Source organism: Gambusia affinis, linkage group LG09, assembly GCF_019740435.1.
Source record: "Gambusia affinis linkage group LG09, SWU_Gaff_1.0, whole genome shotgun sequence".
Taxonomy (NCBI): domain Eukaryota; kingdom Metazoa; phylum Chordata; class Actinopteri; order Cyprinodontiformes; family Poeciliidae; genus Gambusia; species Gambusia affinis.
The window spans coordinates 15,800-35,481 of NC_057876.1; the positions used below are offsets into that span (position 1 = coordinate 15,800).

General features: G+C 40.2%; 1 protein-coding gene across 1 annotated transcript; it reads left to right on the forward strand.

The window, feature by feature from the left end:
* Window positions 1–13,285: 13,285 nt before the first annotated feature.
* Window positions 13,286–17,706, forward strand: igbp1 (immunoglobulin (CD79A) binding protein 1). The gene is made up of 3 exons (XM_044126772.1): window positions 13,286–13,851; window positions 16,249–16,584; window positions 16,949–17,706. The coding sequence occupies exons 1-3, from the start codon at window positions 13,381–13,383 to the stop codon at window positions 17,216–17,218; spliced, it is 1,077 nt and encodes a 358-aa protein (XP_043982707.1). The 5' UTR covers window positions 13,286–13,380; the 3' UTR covers window positions 17,219–17,706.
* Window positions 17,707–19,682: the final 1,976 nt, after the last annotated feature.

The window sequence follows — 19,682 nt, forward strand, 5'->3', positions numbered from 1 at the left end:
TCCATTTGATCGCAAGTTCCTCCTGGATATTCTCTGTCATCACTCCCATTACCTACAACCTGTGAACTCACCATCTTCTTGCTGTGTTCCTCATAGTGTGCTGATTACTCCGAGAGCCCTTTCCCCCCTGGATAAGACCCGTCATCCCCGCTCCACTCTATAGTTGCTGTTCTAATAAATCCATTTATACATTTATTTGCTCTCCTGTGTCATGTTCTGCATGTGGGCTAGAAATATAGACCCAAATATGACAGATCCCATATTTTGCTGGCTTGCTGGGCATATACTGCTGGAAAGGACAACGACCTTTGGACAAAAGACATTAGCATCAGTGATTAGTATCAGTGTCACAGAAAACAGTCAAAGAAATCAATAGTGAAAATCATTTTTATTACAAATATGAAAACAGATTACCTCTAAATGGAACCAGTTGCTCATCCACTGTTACATCAGGCCCTGGATTGCAGAGGTAGGGCAACCGCTCCACCCACTTGTCCCATACCTCTCTTATGGCTGCAAGTTTGTCTGTCACACGTCTTGCTGGTCTTGATTCATGGTCATCAAATCGTATCAGTCTTGAGTAGGTGTGAAAGACTTTGAGTGGCATTGTGGCTCGGAAAATTGGCCTTCCACTCTTTGCATGCCATAGACTAGCTGCAGCCTCAGCTCGGGACCTGTATACACCTGCTAGGATTAGCAGTCCTAAATAGGCCTGGAGGTTAATCTCATCCATCTTTTTCCAGCTGTCTCCATATTTGCGAAAACCCTCCAGATTTGTCATCTCCAGGATTATTTTTTCTATTGCTGGTGTGATAAACAGGTAGAATGTAGAAACAATATCATGGGCATGAGAAACGGCATACCTTGTGGGTCCTGGGGTCATCTTTATAATGTTTTGTTCTGCATGCCTCCCGTGTTGGTCATATGCCGCTGAGGACCATGTTATTTTGCCATTTTTTGAAAGGAAAGTCTCTCTTTCAGCTTGAGGGTTTCCTCCTTCTTCTGAAGATGATTCATCAAGCTCTGGGTTGTATTCCTCTCCATCTTCTTCTTCGGATACATCCTCTACTTACTCTTCTGAATCAGAGTTGTCTTGCTGGACATGTGAGAAAATCACCTCTAAAGCCTCTTCAGTGTTCTAACGCACAATCATGGCTTCAGCACAGACACAATTCAGGGTCCTGTTATGAGGACCTTTATAACCTCTGGAAATAACAGGTAGTCTTCTGAAGTGTGTGAGAACACCACCTGCTTTGCCTTGTTTACTTCTGCTACTGATTGATCTGAGATACAACTAAAACTTTGTAACATTCTGTGGTTTGTAAATAACTCTGTGACCTTGATTTCAACTCTATTTGCTTCACGGGTAATTTTAACCAGAAGACCATTTTTGTACCTTTTTTTTTGTACAGCTTACATGGAAATGTGAATAAAAGCAACATCTAACTTTTTCTATTGTTTTGGCCAATCTAGGAAAAGTCTTAAAATCTCAAGTAAAAAAAAATAACTTTTTGGGGGGATTTTAAAACGGTGGCAGATGATTTTGACCCGAGAACAACAGGAGAGTACTGCTACACATTGGATTAGTGTGGCCATTTAAAATGAAGCTTACTGAAAATTTGAAAATAAAAGCCTCAATGTTCCTTTTAAGTTAGTGCACTGCCTTAGTCTTTACTATCTTGTTCTCTCATGCTAGAGGGTGATGGTGGAGCTCGGCCAACCAGTGGGTCTCATCCACAGCATCACAAGGAAAGGATATCCAAGAAACAATAACGGAGTCTTCTCAGGAAGTCACGGGAAAGCACCATTACAAACAAAACACTCAGGCGATGAAGTGCTGACAGTCTGCTCCTTTTGAATCCTGGAGATGATGAGCTGATGCAACTCAGGTGCGCTGCAGTGTGGACAAACCCAACCAAGGTGATGTCTGGAGCCCTCTGGTGGGTAAACAGTAAAGCATCTGGAGAAAAAGAACCCACAAAGACCCCAAAAACTCTGGTACCCAACACAGGGAAGGTCCGGCTGTCAACAGCTCTGATTAATGGCCCAACTGAAACATTCCAGGGACGATGGAGATATGATCAGCTTATTTGGGAGGTGGACAATGTGGAGCCCTCTCCAAGAAGAAAGTTTGTAATAAGTAAATTGTAAATATTGATTTGTGAAATGAACTGTCAGTCTCACTTTTTGAGTTTACTGGTGTCATCTTGTTGAGCGCAAAGCAATAAAGTCAAGCACAAGGAGGAGGGGGACTCAAAAAGAGATTTAGCCACTTAGTGACGCTTGTTCACTTCCATCAGACTGCAGCTTACTTTCAATCAAAGCTAAAAAAAAAAGATGATCTGTGACATTGATCCAGATTGAAGCTCAGTTGACAAGAAGATAATCTGAATATCAAATAAACTGTTTTCCTTTGACGTCTGAATAAAAAAGATGGGTTTAAATGATGCTTTTGGTGGCTACAAATGGGTAATAAGGTTGTTATAGGTGTGAGAGAGACTGAAGTCAGAAACATTTCTACAGCATTTAGTTACTTTTACTTTAATTTGTTTAGTTTTGTATTGAAAACATGTTATAAAAATAGCCATCAATCACTGTATTATTATTGGGTTATCGATCTGTCTGAAGAAGTTGTCTATCAGTAACTAAGAGAAATAAGATTTTTTTTTTCTGAGTCTAAATGTTGTCAAGAACAATATTCACTGTTTAACCTAAAATCTATTTTCTGCTGCTTCCATAGAGGCTTAAGGTCACTGTTGTAGAAAAGGATCTTGACTAGTTATGTATTGTTTCCAATCCCAGCCCGGCTCTTTGGGACAGAAACACAAAATGGTTCTATCAGGCAGAACCTATTCTGTATGAGGAGAGGAAGGGGAATCAAAGTGCATAAAACTATTTTCTTCTGAGGTTTTGTGACTATCAGATGTAGTTTAACGCTTCAGATCGAAATTATTATGAGACTTCCTGAACTTCCCACATGACTAGTGAAAGAACAAATCTAAACACAAATGGACAGAAACTAGTTTCAGAAAGTGTAGGAGTTAAACAAAATGTAACACATTTGATTTTTTTCTCTCTGGAATATCCATGCTGTTCTCTCAGACTATAGATTATTGGCAATGAAAGATGAAATACGTCCGTATGATTTTTTTACAAGCAGATTTTTAATGCAGACCTTGGAAATTATGGACTAGTATAAATTGCTTTGTGATGTTTCATTCATAGATATGATGATGACAGTGAAAGGTGTTCTGCAGCTCAAGCACATGTTTGGATATATTTGATACAATATTTCTGTTTATAAAGAATTGCATTGGAGCAAACAGATTAAAATCCTAATAACCTAATAATGAGAAAAAAGATGTCCCACTTTGTTTCTTTTATTTCTGTTTATTCAGAAACCGTCACTAGATGGCAGCACACGTCTATGTAAATCCTTTAAAGTTTCTCTGCTGTTTTACTGAGGAAACCAATCAGTGAACATTTAGTTTGTTCCTCCTCTAAACTCATCTATGATGATGAGAAAGTAAAACTGATGCAGCTCTTTTTCTGCGATGCCTATTCATTACTTCTCACATCCCCATTTAAAGCTGCAGAGGTTTCAACATGGAGGTGGTCTCTAATCACTTTGATCACTGTTTCCATTAAATTAATTCAAGTTAATTGATTACATGGTAAGTGGCAGATTCTTTTCCTTTGTCTCCCTAATTTCAACAAATAAGAGTCAGAGGCCGGCGGCTCCCATCAGCTGGGTCCGTTTCTAGCGAAACCAAGCGAGGACAGCGCCTGCAGCATTTAGTGTCCTTTAATTGCCATTTACATAGGAGGATAATCATAATTTTTTTGTCTCTGTTGGGAACTGGAGTTTTGGTTTTCTCTGTGAGATTTCTCTCTTTACCTGCTGCTCCCACCATCCTCCACCAGATGGTGACAAGAGGCTGTACACCTTGGAGGGCGTGGCCCCTGACTCTGTCGGCACACCTGTGATTCATCACTCATCATGCAGGAGTATATGAGAAGCAGACTGCCAGCACTTCAGCACCTGAGTGTTTGCCAGTAATGGTACTCTGACACCCTTGTAGATAGCTCTCTGTGTTTTCCCTAGACATACTTCTAGTAATCGACTCTTGTTGCCTCTCTCTCTCTCTCAGGTGTTTCCTCGTGACGCCTTGGAAGTTTCCTTGTGAAGCCCTAGTCCTGGCATTTTGGATTTTGTCCCTCGTGACACCGTGGATCGTTACCCACCTGTGTCCCTTCTTTGCCTCTGCAAATTAACCATAAACCGTTCCTGGATTTCCCAGCTGCCAGTCGCCTTGCTCCTGTTTTCCTACATGCCTGAACTTACCTGTGCGCCCTCAACTGCAGCCTCCATGTCATCAACTAAGAACTCCAGAGATCTCTCTCTGGAACCTGGATCATCTCAAAGACACCCACAAAGAAACCAAAACCACGAACCCACAGTACCTGGGTGAAGTTGCCCCCCCACCTTTTTTCAAATCAGACAAAATTGGTGTCAAACTTTAATGCTACATTTGTGCTTGTTTGTGCAGCAACATTTTTTGCTTGTGCTGAAGAAATTAATGAAAGGTTAAAAAAGAAAAAAGGTCAACCTGCCCCCCGCCCCCAAACATACACTTTTATAAAATGAAACAAAATAGGTGTCAATCACCTCAGCTACATTTGTGCAGCAAAAATTTTGTTTATGCTGCTATCAATCTAAAGATATTAAGAAAAATGTTCTCTAGGGGGTCATCAGAGGTCAACCAGCCCCCCCACCTTCTTCAAATCAGATGAAATGGGTGTCAATTAACTGGACTCCATTTGTGCTGGTTTATGCAGAAAAGTTTCATTTGTGTTGCTATCATTTAAAAATGTAAAGGAAAATGGTCTCCAAGGGTCATCAGAGGTCAACCACTCCCGTGGCCCTGCTCACATTTGCAAAAATAAATAAATTTGGTGTCAATCAACTGTGCTACATCTGTGCAGCAAAAATTTACGCTCGCTCGCTTCCACAGAGCTCAAAACAGACCCAGCGAACCACCAGGCCCTTCAGAAGGACAGAGGAGACTCACCGGATCGACCAGAGCCCGTCACTTTATTGCCCCAGAGAACCATACCGAGATTCCTGTAAAAACGGCAAAAAATGCTGGAAAAAGCCGTTAAAATGCTGATAAAGAGTCAGAATAGAGGTCCTGGAGTGTCAAAGGACTGTCATTTTTCGCTCCAAGTCCTCTTTCTGAACTCTCCCCTACAATCCTGCCGGTGGGATTTTTTTTATAAGGTCTTGAAATCCTATTGGTCCGAGAGGTTTAAAGGCTGTCACAGCAGCTGATACTATTTGCAGGACTTCGAGTGTTATACCGGCTTCTGTGAACGGTTTAAAAATATTTCAACCGCACAGGGCTGTTCTCTGGACCGCAGGCTATCGGTCCATGGTTGATTTTAGCGGAAAAAATGCATTTTTGACCGTTTTAGAAGCCCTTCTGGGGCTCAACATCCAGGATTTTTCCTGCCTCCTGTCCCAGAAAGAAAACAATCACACCAGGCTACTCCTCAGAATCTAGGCTTTCAGGCAATATATAACTTTCCCCAGGGAAACGCATTTTTAAAGATTTTTATGGAAGTCAAAAAAGTACCAGGACCTCTCAGAGCTCGGGTCCCGGGACATTGAGGTGCTGCGGATTCAAACACCTCTGCATGTGGGTCCCTCTGAAAGTCTGAAAATTTTATTTCATCCCAGGCCTACAGGAGTCATATGGGCGTGATCAGTGCATTATTTTGGGCTTAATGATCCTAGTTTTGGACGTCCTGGTCCCCAGAAAAGTGCATTTTTGACCATTTTTATGAGTTGCGGTTTTTGATTTTTAATTTGGCCTGTGAATGTCCCAGAAAGGAAACACACCAGGCTACTCCTCAGACTCTAAGCTTTCTGGCAATATATAACTTACCCAGGGGAAATGCATTTTTAAACATTTTTATGGAAGTCAGAAAGTACATACATACAAATAGGGCCTGCAAACAGGCTTAAAGTATCGAATTTGACCCCTGGAGGCCTTCAGACTGTGTTATTTTGAAGAACATCACCCATAGAACCAGGCCTGGAGGTCAAAGGGAGCCACATTTAATAAATACCCTGAAAATAGTGCCTGAAAAGAGGCTTTCAGAATAGAATTTGACCCTTGGAGGCCTCCATACTTTGCTATTTTAAAGAAATTCACCCATAGAACCAGGCCTGGAGGTCAAAGGGAGCCACAATTAATAAAAACCCTGAAAATAGTGCCTGGAAAGAGGCTTACAGACCTGAATTTGACCCCTGGATGCCTCCATACTTTGTTATTTTAAAGAAATTCACTACTAGAACCAGGCCTGGAGGTCAAAGGGAGCAACATTTAAATAAATAAGCCCGAAATCAAGCACTGAAAGCGGGAGCAATACATTTTCTTCCCCACCAGATGGAGCAACAGAGAACCAGGCCTGGAGCTTAAAATTGAGCAAATACTATGGGACATTTGGGAGTATTTATAATGGGACATTTGGCAGTATTTTATATGGGATATTTGGCAGCATTTTATGTGGGACATTCGGGAGGATTTTGTTGCCATTTTATCCATACCAAAGTACTATAACTGTAACCCTAACCCAAAATCTCCTCGTATTCTTAGGATCAACCTGTTTTATAGAATCTCATTTTCACTGGTGTGGCTTGGTAAGTTTTGACCAATAGTATTGCTGCTTGTGTTTTGCGCATGCTATTACTTAGGATCTCTGGCAGTCTTTGAATTGAGTGTGTATGGGCCTCCTTCTTGGGAATGTTCAAACCTCCTGACATCACATCTGCTTCGTTTCAGGGTTGCCGAATAAGCCAGTTAATCAAAGTGTTGTTCTTATCTTATTCAAACAGCTTGCTTCCCAAGCCATATTTGTCCAGTTTTGTGCTTCACACGTAAGCAAGGTAAAGGGAGTTTAGGTTAGACTGATTTCCTCAGTAAAAAAACAACTCCATAAAAAGCATTTCCACTCTTACAATTGTAGTAAAGCATTGATTAATGCCTGGTTTTAAAATGGTAAGATGTATAATGGGACATTTGGCAGCATTTTATATGGGACAATAATGGACTTGTAGCCATTATTTTGTGCCCATTGTTAGACACCACAAGGCATGATCGGACCCAATCGACCAGTCATACCTAGGATTTCTGTCGGCTAATGTGTGATCTCTCAAGTTTGAAAATAGGCCAACAACTTTAAGTCAATCTCATAAACGTGGAAATGACAAAGATTGTCAGGCATATCTTAGGATGTGAATTAAACAGATGACAAAAACGTATCCCTTTGTCATGTTGGCTAATTTCTTTACCCACATGCAGAACGACCACAGGAGAGACTGAAATCAGTAAAATGATTTTTATTGCAAACAGTGAGATGTGAAATGGGTTCTGGAACGGGCTCACGGCGGCATCTGGTTCACTGCAGAGCGATAGAGGAGGTGATGAGTTTGAGGGCAGTCAGAGAGCGGAACTGCAACGATAATAATAAACGATCTTACTTGTTGGAGAAGCTTTGTCTGTCCAGGAGGGATGATTCTACAGGTTCGGGGCTTAGGTCACTTAGCGTGGGTCCTTACAGAAATCCAGGTCCTAAAGAAATAGTAGAGGAGCAACTCGAATCCAGGCGCGAATTCAGCGGTGGAGAGCGGACAGGTAAGTTCGAGCGCGGTGGGGAAAAAAATGGAGGAGCGGTCCGACTGCCAGCTGGAGATATCAGGAGTCTGCTAGGGATCAGACGGAGAGGGTGACGGTGGCGCTCGGACAACCACGGCGTCACAAGAGAGGGAAATCAAAGAAACCAGAACAGAGTCTTCTCAGGAAGTCATGGGAAAGCACCTGTAAACAGGAAAACAGCGAGGGATTACTGCAAGTTTATCTCTCATGGAAAACACAGAGAAATAGCTCTGGAGGGCTCTGTGTACCAGTGCTGGCAAAACACTCAGGCAATGAAGTGCTGGTGGTCTGCTCCTTTTGAATCCTGGAGATGGTGAGCTGATGCAACACAGGTGCGCTGCAGTGTGGACAAGGCGATGGTCTCTGGTGCCCTCTAGTGAGTAAACAGTAAAGCAGCAGGAGAAGAAGAACCCACAAAGAAGACCCAAAAAACCTCGGCACACAGCATAAACCTCTTGATGGTGTTTTGGTGGCTGTCTTGCGTCTTCTTGAAAAAATTTCACACTGTCTCACAGACGAAGCTTTAGACATATTAGTGTCGTATCTTTTGAACCTTGCTTACAGCTTTTCCAAGGGTTTTAAAAGAAAATTTCAAAGACTGTCCTCGGAGTTGTTCACTGTGTTGCCATCCCGGTTCTCGGTCACGTGACCCCTTGATTTTCCCTTTTGTATTATTTCTCCAGGGTGTCAAGGTTTTTGCAGGAAACAGTCATGTAGTCCACACCTGGTTTCCACCTCTTTCCCTTCACCCAGCACTGCACTTACCAGTACATATTTTTGATCAAATTATTTTTTTAGCTTTGGATGTCAGATTCACCACAATATATTAATTTTGTGATTTAATTGGAAGCCACAGGCACAAGATCTGGACTGGGTTCTGATTTTTGTGTGGCATCCTGGACATTGGACACTATGCGTTAGTACAATACTTATTTGAAATTGACTTTCATATTTACTGCATTTCTTGACATTTGTCTAATTCATTTATTACTGTATGGTAGTGTTCACCATCAGTGTGACATATTATTTCAGATTCTGAAGCCTAAGCATAGGGAGATTTTCTTCCTTGATTCTATTGGTGGCTTTACAGATGAAAACCACATTAAAACATTAAGGTTTTATAGGAATAAGTTTGATAGTGGCATGCATTCAGTATGTTGTTTCACGGGGACAAAGGTTCAGGATTAATATTCATATTTATGTAACAGTAAATATCCAAGGGCTGCACAGTGGCGCAGTTGGTAGAGCTGTTGCCTTGCAGCTAGAAGGTCCTGGGTTTGATTCCCGGCCGGGGGTCTTTCTGCATGGAGTTTGCATGTTCTCCTTGTGCATGCGTGGGTTTTCTCCGGGTTCTCTGGCTTCCTCCCACAGTCCAAAAACATGACTGTCAGGTTAATTGGTCTCTCTAAATTCTCCCTAGATGTGAGTGTGTGAATGTTTGTTTGTCTTGTATGTCTCTGTGTTGCCTTGCGACAGACTGGCGACCTGTCCAGGGTGACCCCGCCTCTCGCCCAGAATGTAGCTGGAGTTAGGCACCAGCAACCCTCCCCACCCCATTAGGGACAAGGGTGTATGGAAAATGGATGGATGGATGGAGTAAATATCCAAATTAAATTTGTGAATAACATTTTGATGCCTGAAATCCAATAAAACATACATTTTCTAAGCAGTCTTGTTTCTTTTTAAACAAGACATGGGTTAAAGCTGGGTCATCAAGAGGCCATTCTGTCTCACAACTGTCTTGCATTCTCATACATGTTTATCATTTGTATGTTGTGAAATATGCCCTTGATCATTTTTAACTTAAAGACTTTGTATCACCAGAGATGTCTGTCATTAGATGCCATCTGGACCATGGACAGAATTTGTTGGCAATGATGTTAAGGCGAGATGTTCTGATGGGATACTTGTGGTTCTTTAGAGCTACAAGACTGCTTATTTCCAACCATTCATGCTTTAGATGTTTATAATCAATACTGTTGATAAGGCTGTTTGTCCTTTACCTCAATTTTATTGTTATAGTAATGACGCATTCATTTTCTTCCCCCTTCCTTAATTTCCTCTTAAACACCACAGGAATTGCCTAAAGAAGGACTGTCCAACAACTGTGGAATGTTTGTAGTGATGGTAACATCCGCCTCCACCCACTATTGTTGTATGGTTTGAATAGACGTAATAATCACATTTTTCTCAACAGTATGCACTGTACTTTGTGATGGGAGCGTCATTTGATTTCAGCGAGGTAAGGAAACAGATGAGAGTCTATACTTTCTGTTGGAGATTTCATTAAATGGGAACTTGTGATGCCCACAGAATGATATGATGACAATATAAAGATGGTGGTCTCTCACTCTCTTGAGAAACTTCCCTGTGAAGTATGAACTACAATGGTGCACTCTACAACATCATGTTACACATATGTCAGTTTTTTAAAGAAAACCTTTTAAAAGGTCCAGAGAAGAACTAGAAAATGAGAGAAAGTGGAAAAAAGTTGATTTATTTCATCACTTTGTAGTTTTGAATCATGTAATTAGGCCAGAGCAGCGACAGCGCTGCATAGACCTATTATTTTCATACTGTTTATTATTAGGCCCGAGCAGCAAAGCGCTGCATAGGCCTATTGTTTTCATACTGTTTATTATCACTTTATTATCACTTAGGCCACACCCCTGAGAACAGGAAGTGTCATGTTTACTATGAACAGTCACTATCTTACCCCTTTGACCTAATCAACATGAAACTGTGTCCAGAGACAGAAGACATGTCGGTGTGTGGTGGATTCCAACCCCGACCGGTTTTGATGGAGCAGGTGGGCGTGGTGGTGTGGCGAAATGACCTGTAACGCCGTTGCCATACGTTTGGCTCTGAATTCCGCAGTTTTGGGCCGAGCTGCTCCAAACTCACTTGGATAAATCCTTATCTGCCCGCCGACAGGAATCCATAACAAACTTTGGTGGACATGGCCTAATTTCTCTATAGTGCCCCAGACAATATTTTAAATGATCAGCCCCAAACCATGCTTTAACCTACAATTATGAAACTTGGTACACATTTGTATCTTGTCAGGATGTACAAAAAGGTCTCTTGGAATATCTTGCGGAGCCAAACAACATAGCCCAGTTTAGCCCAGTATGGGGTAATCAGCTGTTTGCTCCAGGTAGAGCAGATGGAACCTTTAGGCTTTGGGCACTGCAAGGTTTAAAAAGTATTGGTGACCTTTACCCATCAAATTCTGATATATTTTTGTCATTTGGAGAGCTACAAACCAAATTCAAGCTGGATAAAAAGCATTACTTCAAATTTCTTCAGATAAGAAACTTTGTTAAAGCAAATTACAACAACCTTTACAAGCCCCCTCTTAGGTTACTTGAAAAGTTAATGACTCTGAATAAATCAAGGAAGGGCATCATTTCAGACTTTTATAATGTGCTGATCTCTGACTCATTAGAAAAATCAAATAATAAGCTTATGAACTGGAATTTGGACCTATCATCAAATATCAGTGAACAGGATTGGGAAAAGGCTTGCATTAAAATTCACACAATGTCCATAAACAGCCGTCTTAGAATTTTACAATTTAAAAGGCTAATGTGTATCTATGTTACACCTGTGCATTTAAATAAATACAATAATAACATCCCAGTTCTTTGTGTAAAATGTAATTCTAAAGGGGCTCTAATACACTGCATGTGGGAATGCAGACAAATCAAAGCATTTTGGACAGAGGTGAAAGATATAGTTGAAAAAATTATCTTAAAGCAAGTTTCACTGGATCCTAAATTGTTCCAGTTATGTTCCCTGGGGAACATAACTTTAGTAAATCAGAATGTACTGTGATAGATATAAGCTCACTAGCTGCAAAAAAATGTATTGCTTTGGCTTGGAAAAATATCAGTAGACCTAGTGCCATGCACACTGTAAAAAATGAACTTAGGGGGTTATTACATTAACAAAAGAATATCATGTACTTTTAACTAAATAATTTCATGTTTCAAACAAAGATGTGATACAATCATGTTGAATAAACTAGAAATTCAACAACTTCACGTTTATGAAATTTAATCATGTTGAGATAACATGATTCATTATAGTCAGACTGATCTTGTGCTGAAGCCGAGTGAGATCACAGGATGTCACGCGAGTTCACGCAAGACAATCATTTTTGTCTCAACTTGAATAACATGTATTTAAGTTGAGATAACGTGATTCTATTTATTCAGATTCATTTCCCTCCAAAGAGGATCTAGCGAGATCAGGGGATCACAAGAGATCATGAGACATAACTGTTTTGCGCCTGGGAAAACTTCAGAGTGGTTTTAGTTACACATTAAACTATAGATACTGTTTTTTCTCTGATGATGCTTTACTTGATGCATAAATTGTTAGTATTGTGATTCTATGAATGTGTTTTATTTTGTAGTTTGAGTCTAAGGAGAATTTCCACCTTGATAGACTCAATAGTTTCATCTTATTTCTTCTTCTTATATATGTAACAGTTTCCTTTATACCCGTCCCGTCATACAGACTCGGGTGGACAGTTGGTTGGATTGTAAGTTGTTTAATTTACAATTTGTAATGAGTGGTTGACACAAACATCCAGTTAGCCTCCCCTACTGGTCCACCAGTCACTCACATAAGAGCGCAAAACAGTCTGTGTGGAATTTCCGGTTTCCTCTCTTATTTATAGGCAACCAGTAGGGGGCGCCAAAAACCACCCATCACAAGGCAGTTATGAAATACATACAAAGATGTTTACAAAACATATTTTAGCAAGAATTTCACCTGTATGTCTAATATCCGTTACATATACAAGACTCTACTAACAAAAACAATCCCTCAAAATAACATATATGGCACCACATAAGCAAAAATGTGAATTTTTGTTTGTATCTGTTTAACAACCCTGGCTATAACGAAATTTGTTATTCTTCTGTGAACCTAATTCATTTGTTAGTTATTGACTTTTTGTCAATTAATTTTCTTATGTATATATTGTAAATGGTATTTTTTATCATAGTTGGTCATGTTGCTTTTCATGTCTCCTTATTAATTTTATTCCTCCTAAAATTAGTGGAGATATATAAATATTATTAATAATATGTAAAGGTCTTCTTCATGTAATTTAATTACCGTAGCTCTACATCCTTAAGAAAATGAAAAAATATGGTGTTTTATAATTTATCTTTTACGGTTCCAGTAATGCCGGAGTTAAAGCGTGGATAAAGCCCCAGCACCTGACGCCCACACCCGAACTAACAAAACCCTCTTAAACATGACAAACTAACAAAAAAAAATCACAACTAAGCAAACATAAACACGCAGTGACAACAGTAGAAAAAGCCAAATGTAGAAAATAAACAAACACTCTCTCTCGCTTTTCCTCAGCTCTACCACTCACACCCTCCTCTAAGAAGAATAAGAAAACAAAGGTTTTAAAACAAAGACATGAATTTTAAAGTCTGGCATTTATTTAGCTTCCCGATCCACACTCCACTCCAGTAGATGGCAGTAATGCACATCTAAACGTTGCTTGCCAACCGCTATATAAATAAATAAATAAAACATGAAGAAGAAGAAGAAGAACAAGAAGAAGAACAAGAAGAAGAAGAAGAAGAAGAACAAGAAGAAGAACAAGAAGAAGAAGAAGAAGAAGAAGAAAATGGCTGAAAGTATGGCTAATGCGGCTGAAGAGTCATCCACTCCTGACACTGAACAATTAAAACTATCTGACTTATTGGAGCGTGGTTGGAAGATACTTAAAGAACTGGACAGTTCAAACGAACCGTTTGGCCCCAACACTGTGCATCGCATTAAACGCGGCATTAACATGTTGGAAGACGCGTCGAGGATGGTTGTTCAGCTCGACCTGTTTAGCCGTAACGAAGAGGTGGAAGAGATCGCCACTGCAGACCTGAAGTATCTTCTGCTCCCTGCCCTGCTCGGGGCCCTGCACATGAAGCAGAGCAGCCCACACAAGCGGCTGGAGACGGTGCAGATAGCTCGGGCTTACTTTATGGATTTCTTAAAGACGTGTCATGTCTACAACATCTCACAGTTTGAGCTGCCGAAGCCATCAAATGAAAACGGTGTTTCCGAGGAAACATCGGAGGGCGTATTTTCCAAAGCCAAGGTAAAAACTACCCTGAGCTTTATATACATGTGTACTACTCATAATATACAGGTAAAATGCTAACTTCCGCACAATGTTACAAGTATGGTTTAAATAAGTTTATTTTCAAAACGCAAGGTTTTGACATAAAAATGAGCTTTAAGTTTTAAATATTTTTCGACATTTAATTTTACACATCGCCTTTTGTACGTGAATATAAATAAAACTTAGTTATTTTAGTTGCAGACTTGCACATTAAACCGTATTTGAAGCACAGACAGAAGGCTGTGTAGTCATGCCACTCCGTGATTTAGCAACATGTTGCCACCCCACAGTGGAAATATTCTTTTTTAGATAATGAGGTGGTCAGGGCACCGAGGTGGTCAGGGCACCGAGGTGGTCAGGGCACCGAGGTGGTCAGGGCACCGAGGTGGTCAGGGCACCGAGGTGGTCAGGGCACCGAGGTGGTCAGGGCACCGAGGTGGTCAGGGCACCGAGGTGGTCTACTGTGTTCCTGTATTAAAAGATGTTAAGTTGACAAGAAATGTAAAATATTACTGGGTAATTTTGTTACTGGAAGACATTTTCAACCCACAACTATAGATTCTTAGAAACAACAAATAAAAAGAAATAAAACTAAAATAAATTGCAGTTATTTGCACTTCCATTCAATCCAAATTAAGTAATCAGTTAGTGGATCTAAAACCACGATGTAACACTGATCACATTTAGAACTGTCCCAAGGCATAAATGAACTAGGAGAATGTCAGTGGTGCTAAATTTGATTTAATGGTTTCAGTGTACATAAAATATAAGTATTTAAATTGTTTATCTAAATTTAAGATTTTAAGGAGCTGGCAACTTTACTTTGTAAAAGTTCAAAGAACAATATTCATAATTAGATTATTTTGTTACCATAGCAACAATATGAGGCTGTCAGTTTATTCCTTTTTTTTTTTTTTTTCCCACCAGGGGGTCCTTTTTGTGGGCTCTAGTGTCCCTTTTTTCATAGTAGGCTGACAGGAAAGGGGGGAAGACATGCGGCAAATGTCGTCGGGTCCGGGAATTGAACCCGCGACGGCCGCGTTGAGGACTGAAGGCCTCCAAACGTGGGGCGCGCTAACCTCTACGTCAACGGAGCACGCCCCATCAGTTTATTCTTCGAGTTTAACCTGTTTGTGTACGTGTGAAAACAAAAACATCTTGATGTGTATGTGTTCATACACCTACATAAGGTGTATGAACACATACATCTCATGTACGTGTTCAAACATCCTAGTAAAATACTATTATAATTGACTGCTCAGCCCCCTCTCCCAGATTTCACTAAATCCAAACGCTGTTAGTGGTGCTGATGTTTTTAGCAGCAGGAAGGGGAGGGGCCAATTAGCACCACCGAAATTGTTTTGGTTGCCTGAGCTTTATGGGATGAGTTTTTCTGATCTGCACATTGCCGCGCAGCATCTCTACCTAACATTAAGTGGACAAAGCATTGATATACATTGTGTTGCTGCAAAAAATAAAATAAAAACAAACCAGCATGCTGCGCGACTATCAGGCAAGCGCGAAAGCTCTTCCACAGGCTGAACTACAGGTCCACTAACGCACCTACTAACTGGAAACTCAGACTTTTAACAGCACAGACAGTCAACGTGTGGAGACATAAATGCACACGCTGCATTTAATACTTTCAATCTCACTGCATGCTTAATGCCTATCTCTAAATGTGCACCAGTGAACATTAAGTGCAGCTCAATGTGAACATTTGTAGTTCACATTGAGCTGTGCGAGCAAAGCAAATGTGGCTCTACTCTGAGTCCCTCCAAGATATCTGAGCTTCTCTGCCTATCTCTAAGGGAGAGCTCAGAAAAAAAAAAACGGCCAAAGCCCATTTTGGCCGCGTGTATTGTGATCTCGTTCTTTTGGTCATAATCCAAAGCTCATGACCATAGATGAGGGTGGGAACGTAGATCGACTGGTAAATCGAGAGCTTCGCTTTTTGACTCAGACAGGGTTCATAACAGTCATGGAAAGCCTGGAACGTCATGGAATTTTATTTTTCCATTTCCAAGACCTGGAAAGTCATGGAATTTCACGTGATGAAAAGTCATGGAGTTTGCAAATAAGGGCAAAAAATGCTATTTTTTTTCTGTAGTGTGTGTGTTTCTGTGGTTCTCATCTCGGACTTTACTGCATTTGGTCTCGTCTCAGTGTCAGACATTGAGGACTCTGTTTTATTTCAAGACCACAGCTGTGGAAATAGAACTAAATTACCATCATATTGGTAGCCTAAGAAGAGAGATGTTGACAGTTTATTTGTCAACATCCTTGTTTTAACTGGATGCAACACACCTGTTGCTTGATACCGTTAGACATAAATTCATGGACTTTGATTTACTTATGTGCCTGTGGTTTCAGTCTTTTTCTGCAGGTCCATCAAATTTGGTTGCCATGGCAGCAAAGAGACAAGCGAAGATTGAACGGTATCAACAGAGAAAGGAACTGGAGACTAGACTGTCGGATGTTCACAAAGTAGTGGAGAGTGGACAGGCCGATGACGAGGTCAGCAGAGAATTTTACCTTCTGAATGTCCAGAGATGGATCACTGTTTGTCTGGAGGAGATGGAGGCCATTGACCAGGAGGTGGAGATACTTAAAAACAGGGATGTTCTGAAGCAGAGACCTGCTAACCAACCAGCTCAGCCAACCAGAAATCCCATGAAACCCTTCATCCTCACTAGAGATGCTTTACAGGTGAGTTTGTGTGATGATGGCAACAGTTCATGTGAACTTTAATTATCGTCAGCATTCTTAAAGTCCATCTTTAAAATATTCACTAGCTAATTAGAAACCAAATACAGCAACTAGATTCAGTTTGACCCCAGAAAATATTTTTCTACTATTTAAAAGAACCTTGAATATTCACTTTAAGTCTCTTAAAGAAACGGTTTCATCTAGGTCTGTTCACTGTACTACTGCTAGATAGATGGAATGAAAAGGATAAAACAGTTCAGATAGGCTCACTCAGTGATCAGTCTGCCATCAGCTGCAGTATAGGTTGTCATTTTCAAAATATGCTGAGTCACTGTGTGATGGTTTTCATTTCTCTTGTCTACAGGCTCAAGTACTCGGCGCTGGATATCCTAGCCTCCCCACCATGACGGTGGATGACTGGTATGAGCAACACAAAAAACATGGAGTCCTGCCTGATCAGGGCATGCCGAGCAAAGTTGCTGTGGAGGACAACACTGATGAGCAGGCGAGAGATGAAGAAAAAGAGAAAAAGGCTGAGAATGATGATGAAGCTTCTTTGTTAAAAGACAGAAACTGGGATGAGTGGAAAGATGATCACCGCCGAGGATATGGAAACCGCCAGAACATGGGCTAATCCTTTCTTAATGCACTCTTAATTTCATGTTTGCAATGTAAACAACAAAGTGGATGTTCCTCACACGTTATTGCTCCTAAAAATTTAAGTATAAGAATGTCTCAAAATTGGGAATGGCCCTTATGTTCTTTGATTTATCTTCTGTAGAAAATAGCTGTTTGATGAAACTATAAATCAGGATTAATAGTTTAAACATCCTTCTTATATTTCATTAATGCCATGGTTTTTAAGCTACATGATGGTTGCACAACTAAGCTTTTCCTTATTTGTGACTACAAGATACAAAAATCCTGTTAGCCAAAGGGTGCATGTATCAGCACCATGCTTTTGTAATATAAATGTTCTTGTGAAAACTTATCCATGTGATGTCACCAGATCTGAACATCTCAGAACTTCAGGTCAAAGAAAGCTGTCAAGTGATTTCTTGTATTGTGGTGTATGCAGCAGCTGGAATGGAGACTTCTAATAAAAAGGCTGAGTAGACTCTTGATTAGCCCACAGTCATCAACTGAACATAGAAACATGAAATATTTTAGAACAGTTTCAATGTTACAATTCATTTTATCATATTGATACTCTTTTATCAAACCTATGCTGATTGATTTTCTGTCACAAGAATAGTATCTCTGTTTAGGTGAAAAATCTGTTTCCTTAAATTGTTTGGTAAGACAACAAATTCAAAGCACTATTGGTGAAAAAGACTATTCAAATTCACAACTGAATTTGCTGTTTTTGCTAGAGTAGCTTATGTCCCCTTTTTTCCAATATTCTCATAGAAAATAGATTTTTGATGTGTGTGTCAGTTACTGCCTTAAAGAAATTTACTGGGGAAAAACGGGTGTGAAAAGAATCACTGTTTGTCAGTAATGTGATTTTTGACTTTTTTTGGTTCGCTATGGTTACTGCCAGTTCTGGCATATGTTTTTTGTTTTTTTTATTGTGATGTAAATCAATACTTTGGGTATTTATAGTGTTTGTTGATATGCTAGAGGAAAAAATAACATTTTAAAAGCACTGATCATAGTAAAGTAGCATTAATACTACTAAAGAGAAAATAATGAAGTAATAGTGATAATTAATTGAAGGTGCGACAGACTGGTGACCTGTCCAGGGTGACCCCGCCTCTCCCCCGGAACGTAGCTGGAGTTAGACACCAGCAACCCTCCTGACTCCATTAGGGACAATGGTGAACAGAAAATGGATGGATGGATTAATTGAAGGCGTCTGCTCTGGGGCAGACACTTTCAATTGTGAAAGATCAGAGGGTGCAGCACAGTGAACCCAGGCCACAAACCATCAGTCCAGATGTTCCCACTCAGCCCATGTTAACCAAAGAATGACAGGTTTACTTTGAGTGCTATCTATGTTTTGCACCTTTATACGCCAGAGGCCAAAATTTCACATTTTGGTCCATTTCAGGGTGCCACAATCTATCCATATTTTTTGAAAAGATGCATGTCTCTAGAATAACATTTTGGTATGATTGCCTTTCCAAAGTGTTAGCTGAGTCATAGTTATTAGCTCATTAAGTTAATCCTTTTGGACAACCTCTGTTTTTTGAGATTGATGCAGGTCTGGTTTAGGCTCATGACATAACCACTTGTCAAAGGTCTATAATAGTGTTTGGTATCATCTTAAAGGGGACACTCTTGGCTTTCATTTGGGGAATGGTGTTTAGGATTTTTAGGGTGTCACTCGTGTCTAGTTTGTTAGTTATAAAAAGGTTAATCAGCAATAATAGAAATTTACACTTGTTAAACTTTAGAATGCAGATTTTGAGTTTTTTCTTCCTGGGCTACTAATGCATAGCCTGTGATAACCACATAAAAACATGGCAGCATGGGAGGAAACCACCATCACTAACTGACATTCTGAGGTTAAAAAAAAGATTATTTTCAGATGATTCTGCTATTTACAGCATAATTCAGATTATAGTACATTTCTGCCAACACGATGATGACCTTAGGCATAACGGTACCAACTTATGATTGATGATGATTTTAGTCTGGCCCACTAATGATTCATTAAAAAATGTAATCATTAAGATGTACTCATTACCCTTACTTAGAAAGAGTTAACAGGTGTGAATAGGGAGGTTAGGTTGCTGCAGGCTCTCAGTCTGATTGGGCCACCAGCTGAAGTGGAGATTGACTTTCGGCAGCATCTCCTGACGTGTTCTCCTCAACACTAGCTTAAAAAGTCTGCTTGGGACCAGCCCATCAGGCTGAAGAGGTTTGGACCCTTTAAACGGAGAGCTGGTTCGAGCTGCTTTACTGTGGTGAGGTAAGCTTGACGGCGACAAACACTGTTTGTCGGTTGTATCAGAGATGAACAAGAAGCTGAGTAAGAGAGAACATTTAAATGTGAAAATTATGATGCTTTCATTATTGTGCATTGCTTTATTTATGTGATAAAATACCTCGGATAGAATCTCTCTGGGATCAGTTCAGTCATTGTGTAGAGG

Bases quoted from the DNA above. Each gene is read 5' to 3' on its own strand.
- igbp1 (XM_044126772.1), top strand. From the start codon at position 13,381: ATGGCTGAAAGTATGGCTAATGCGGCTGAAGAGTCATCCACTCCTGAC. The intron at 13,852-16,248 runs GTAAAAACTACC...CTGTGGTTTCAG, and splicing joins GCGTATTTTCCAAAGCCAAG to TCTTTTTCTGCAGGTCCATC. The intron at 16,585-16,948 runs GTGAGTTTGTGT...TCTTGTCTACAG, and splicing joins TCACTAGAGATGCTTTACAG to GCTCAAGTACTCGGCGCTGG.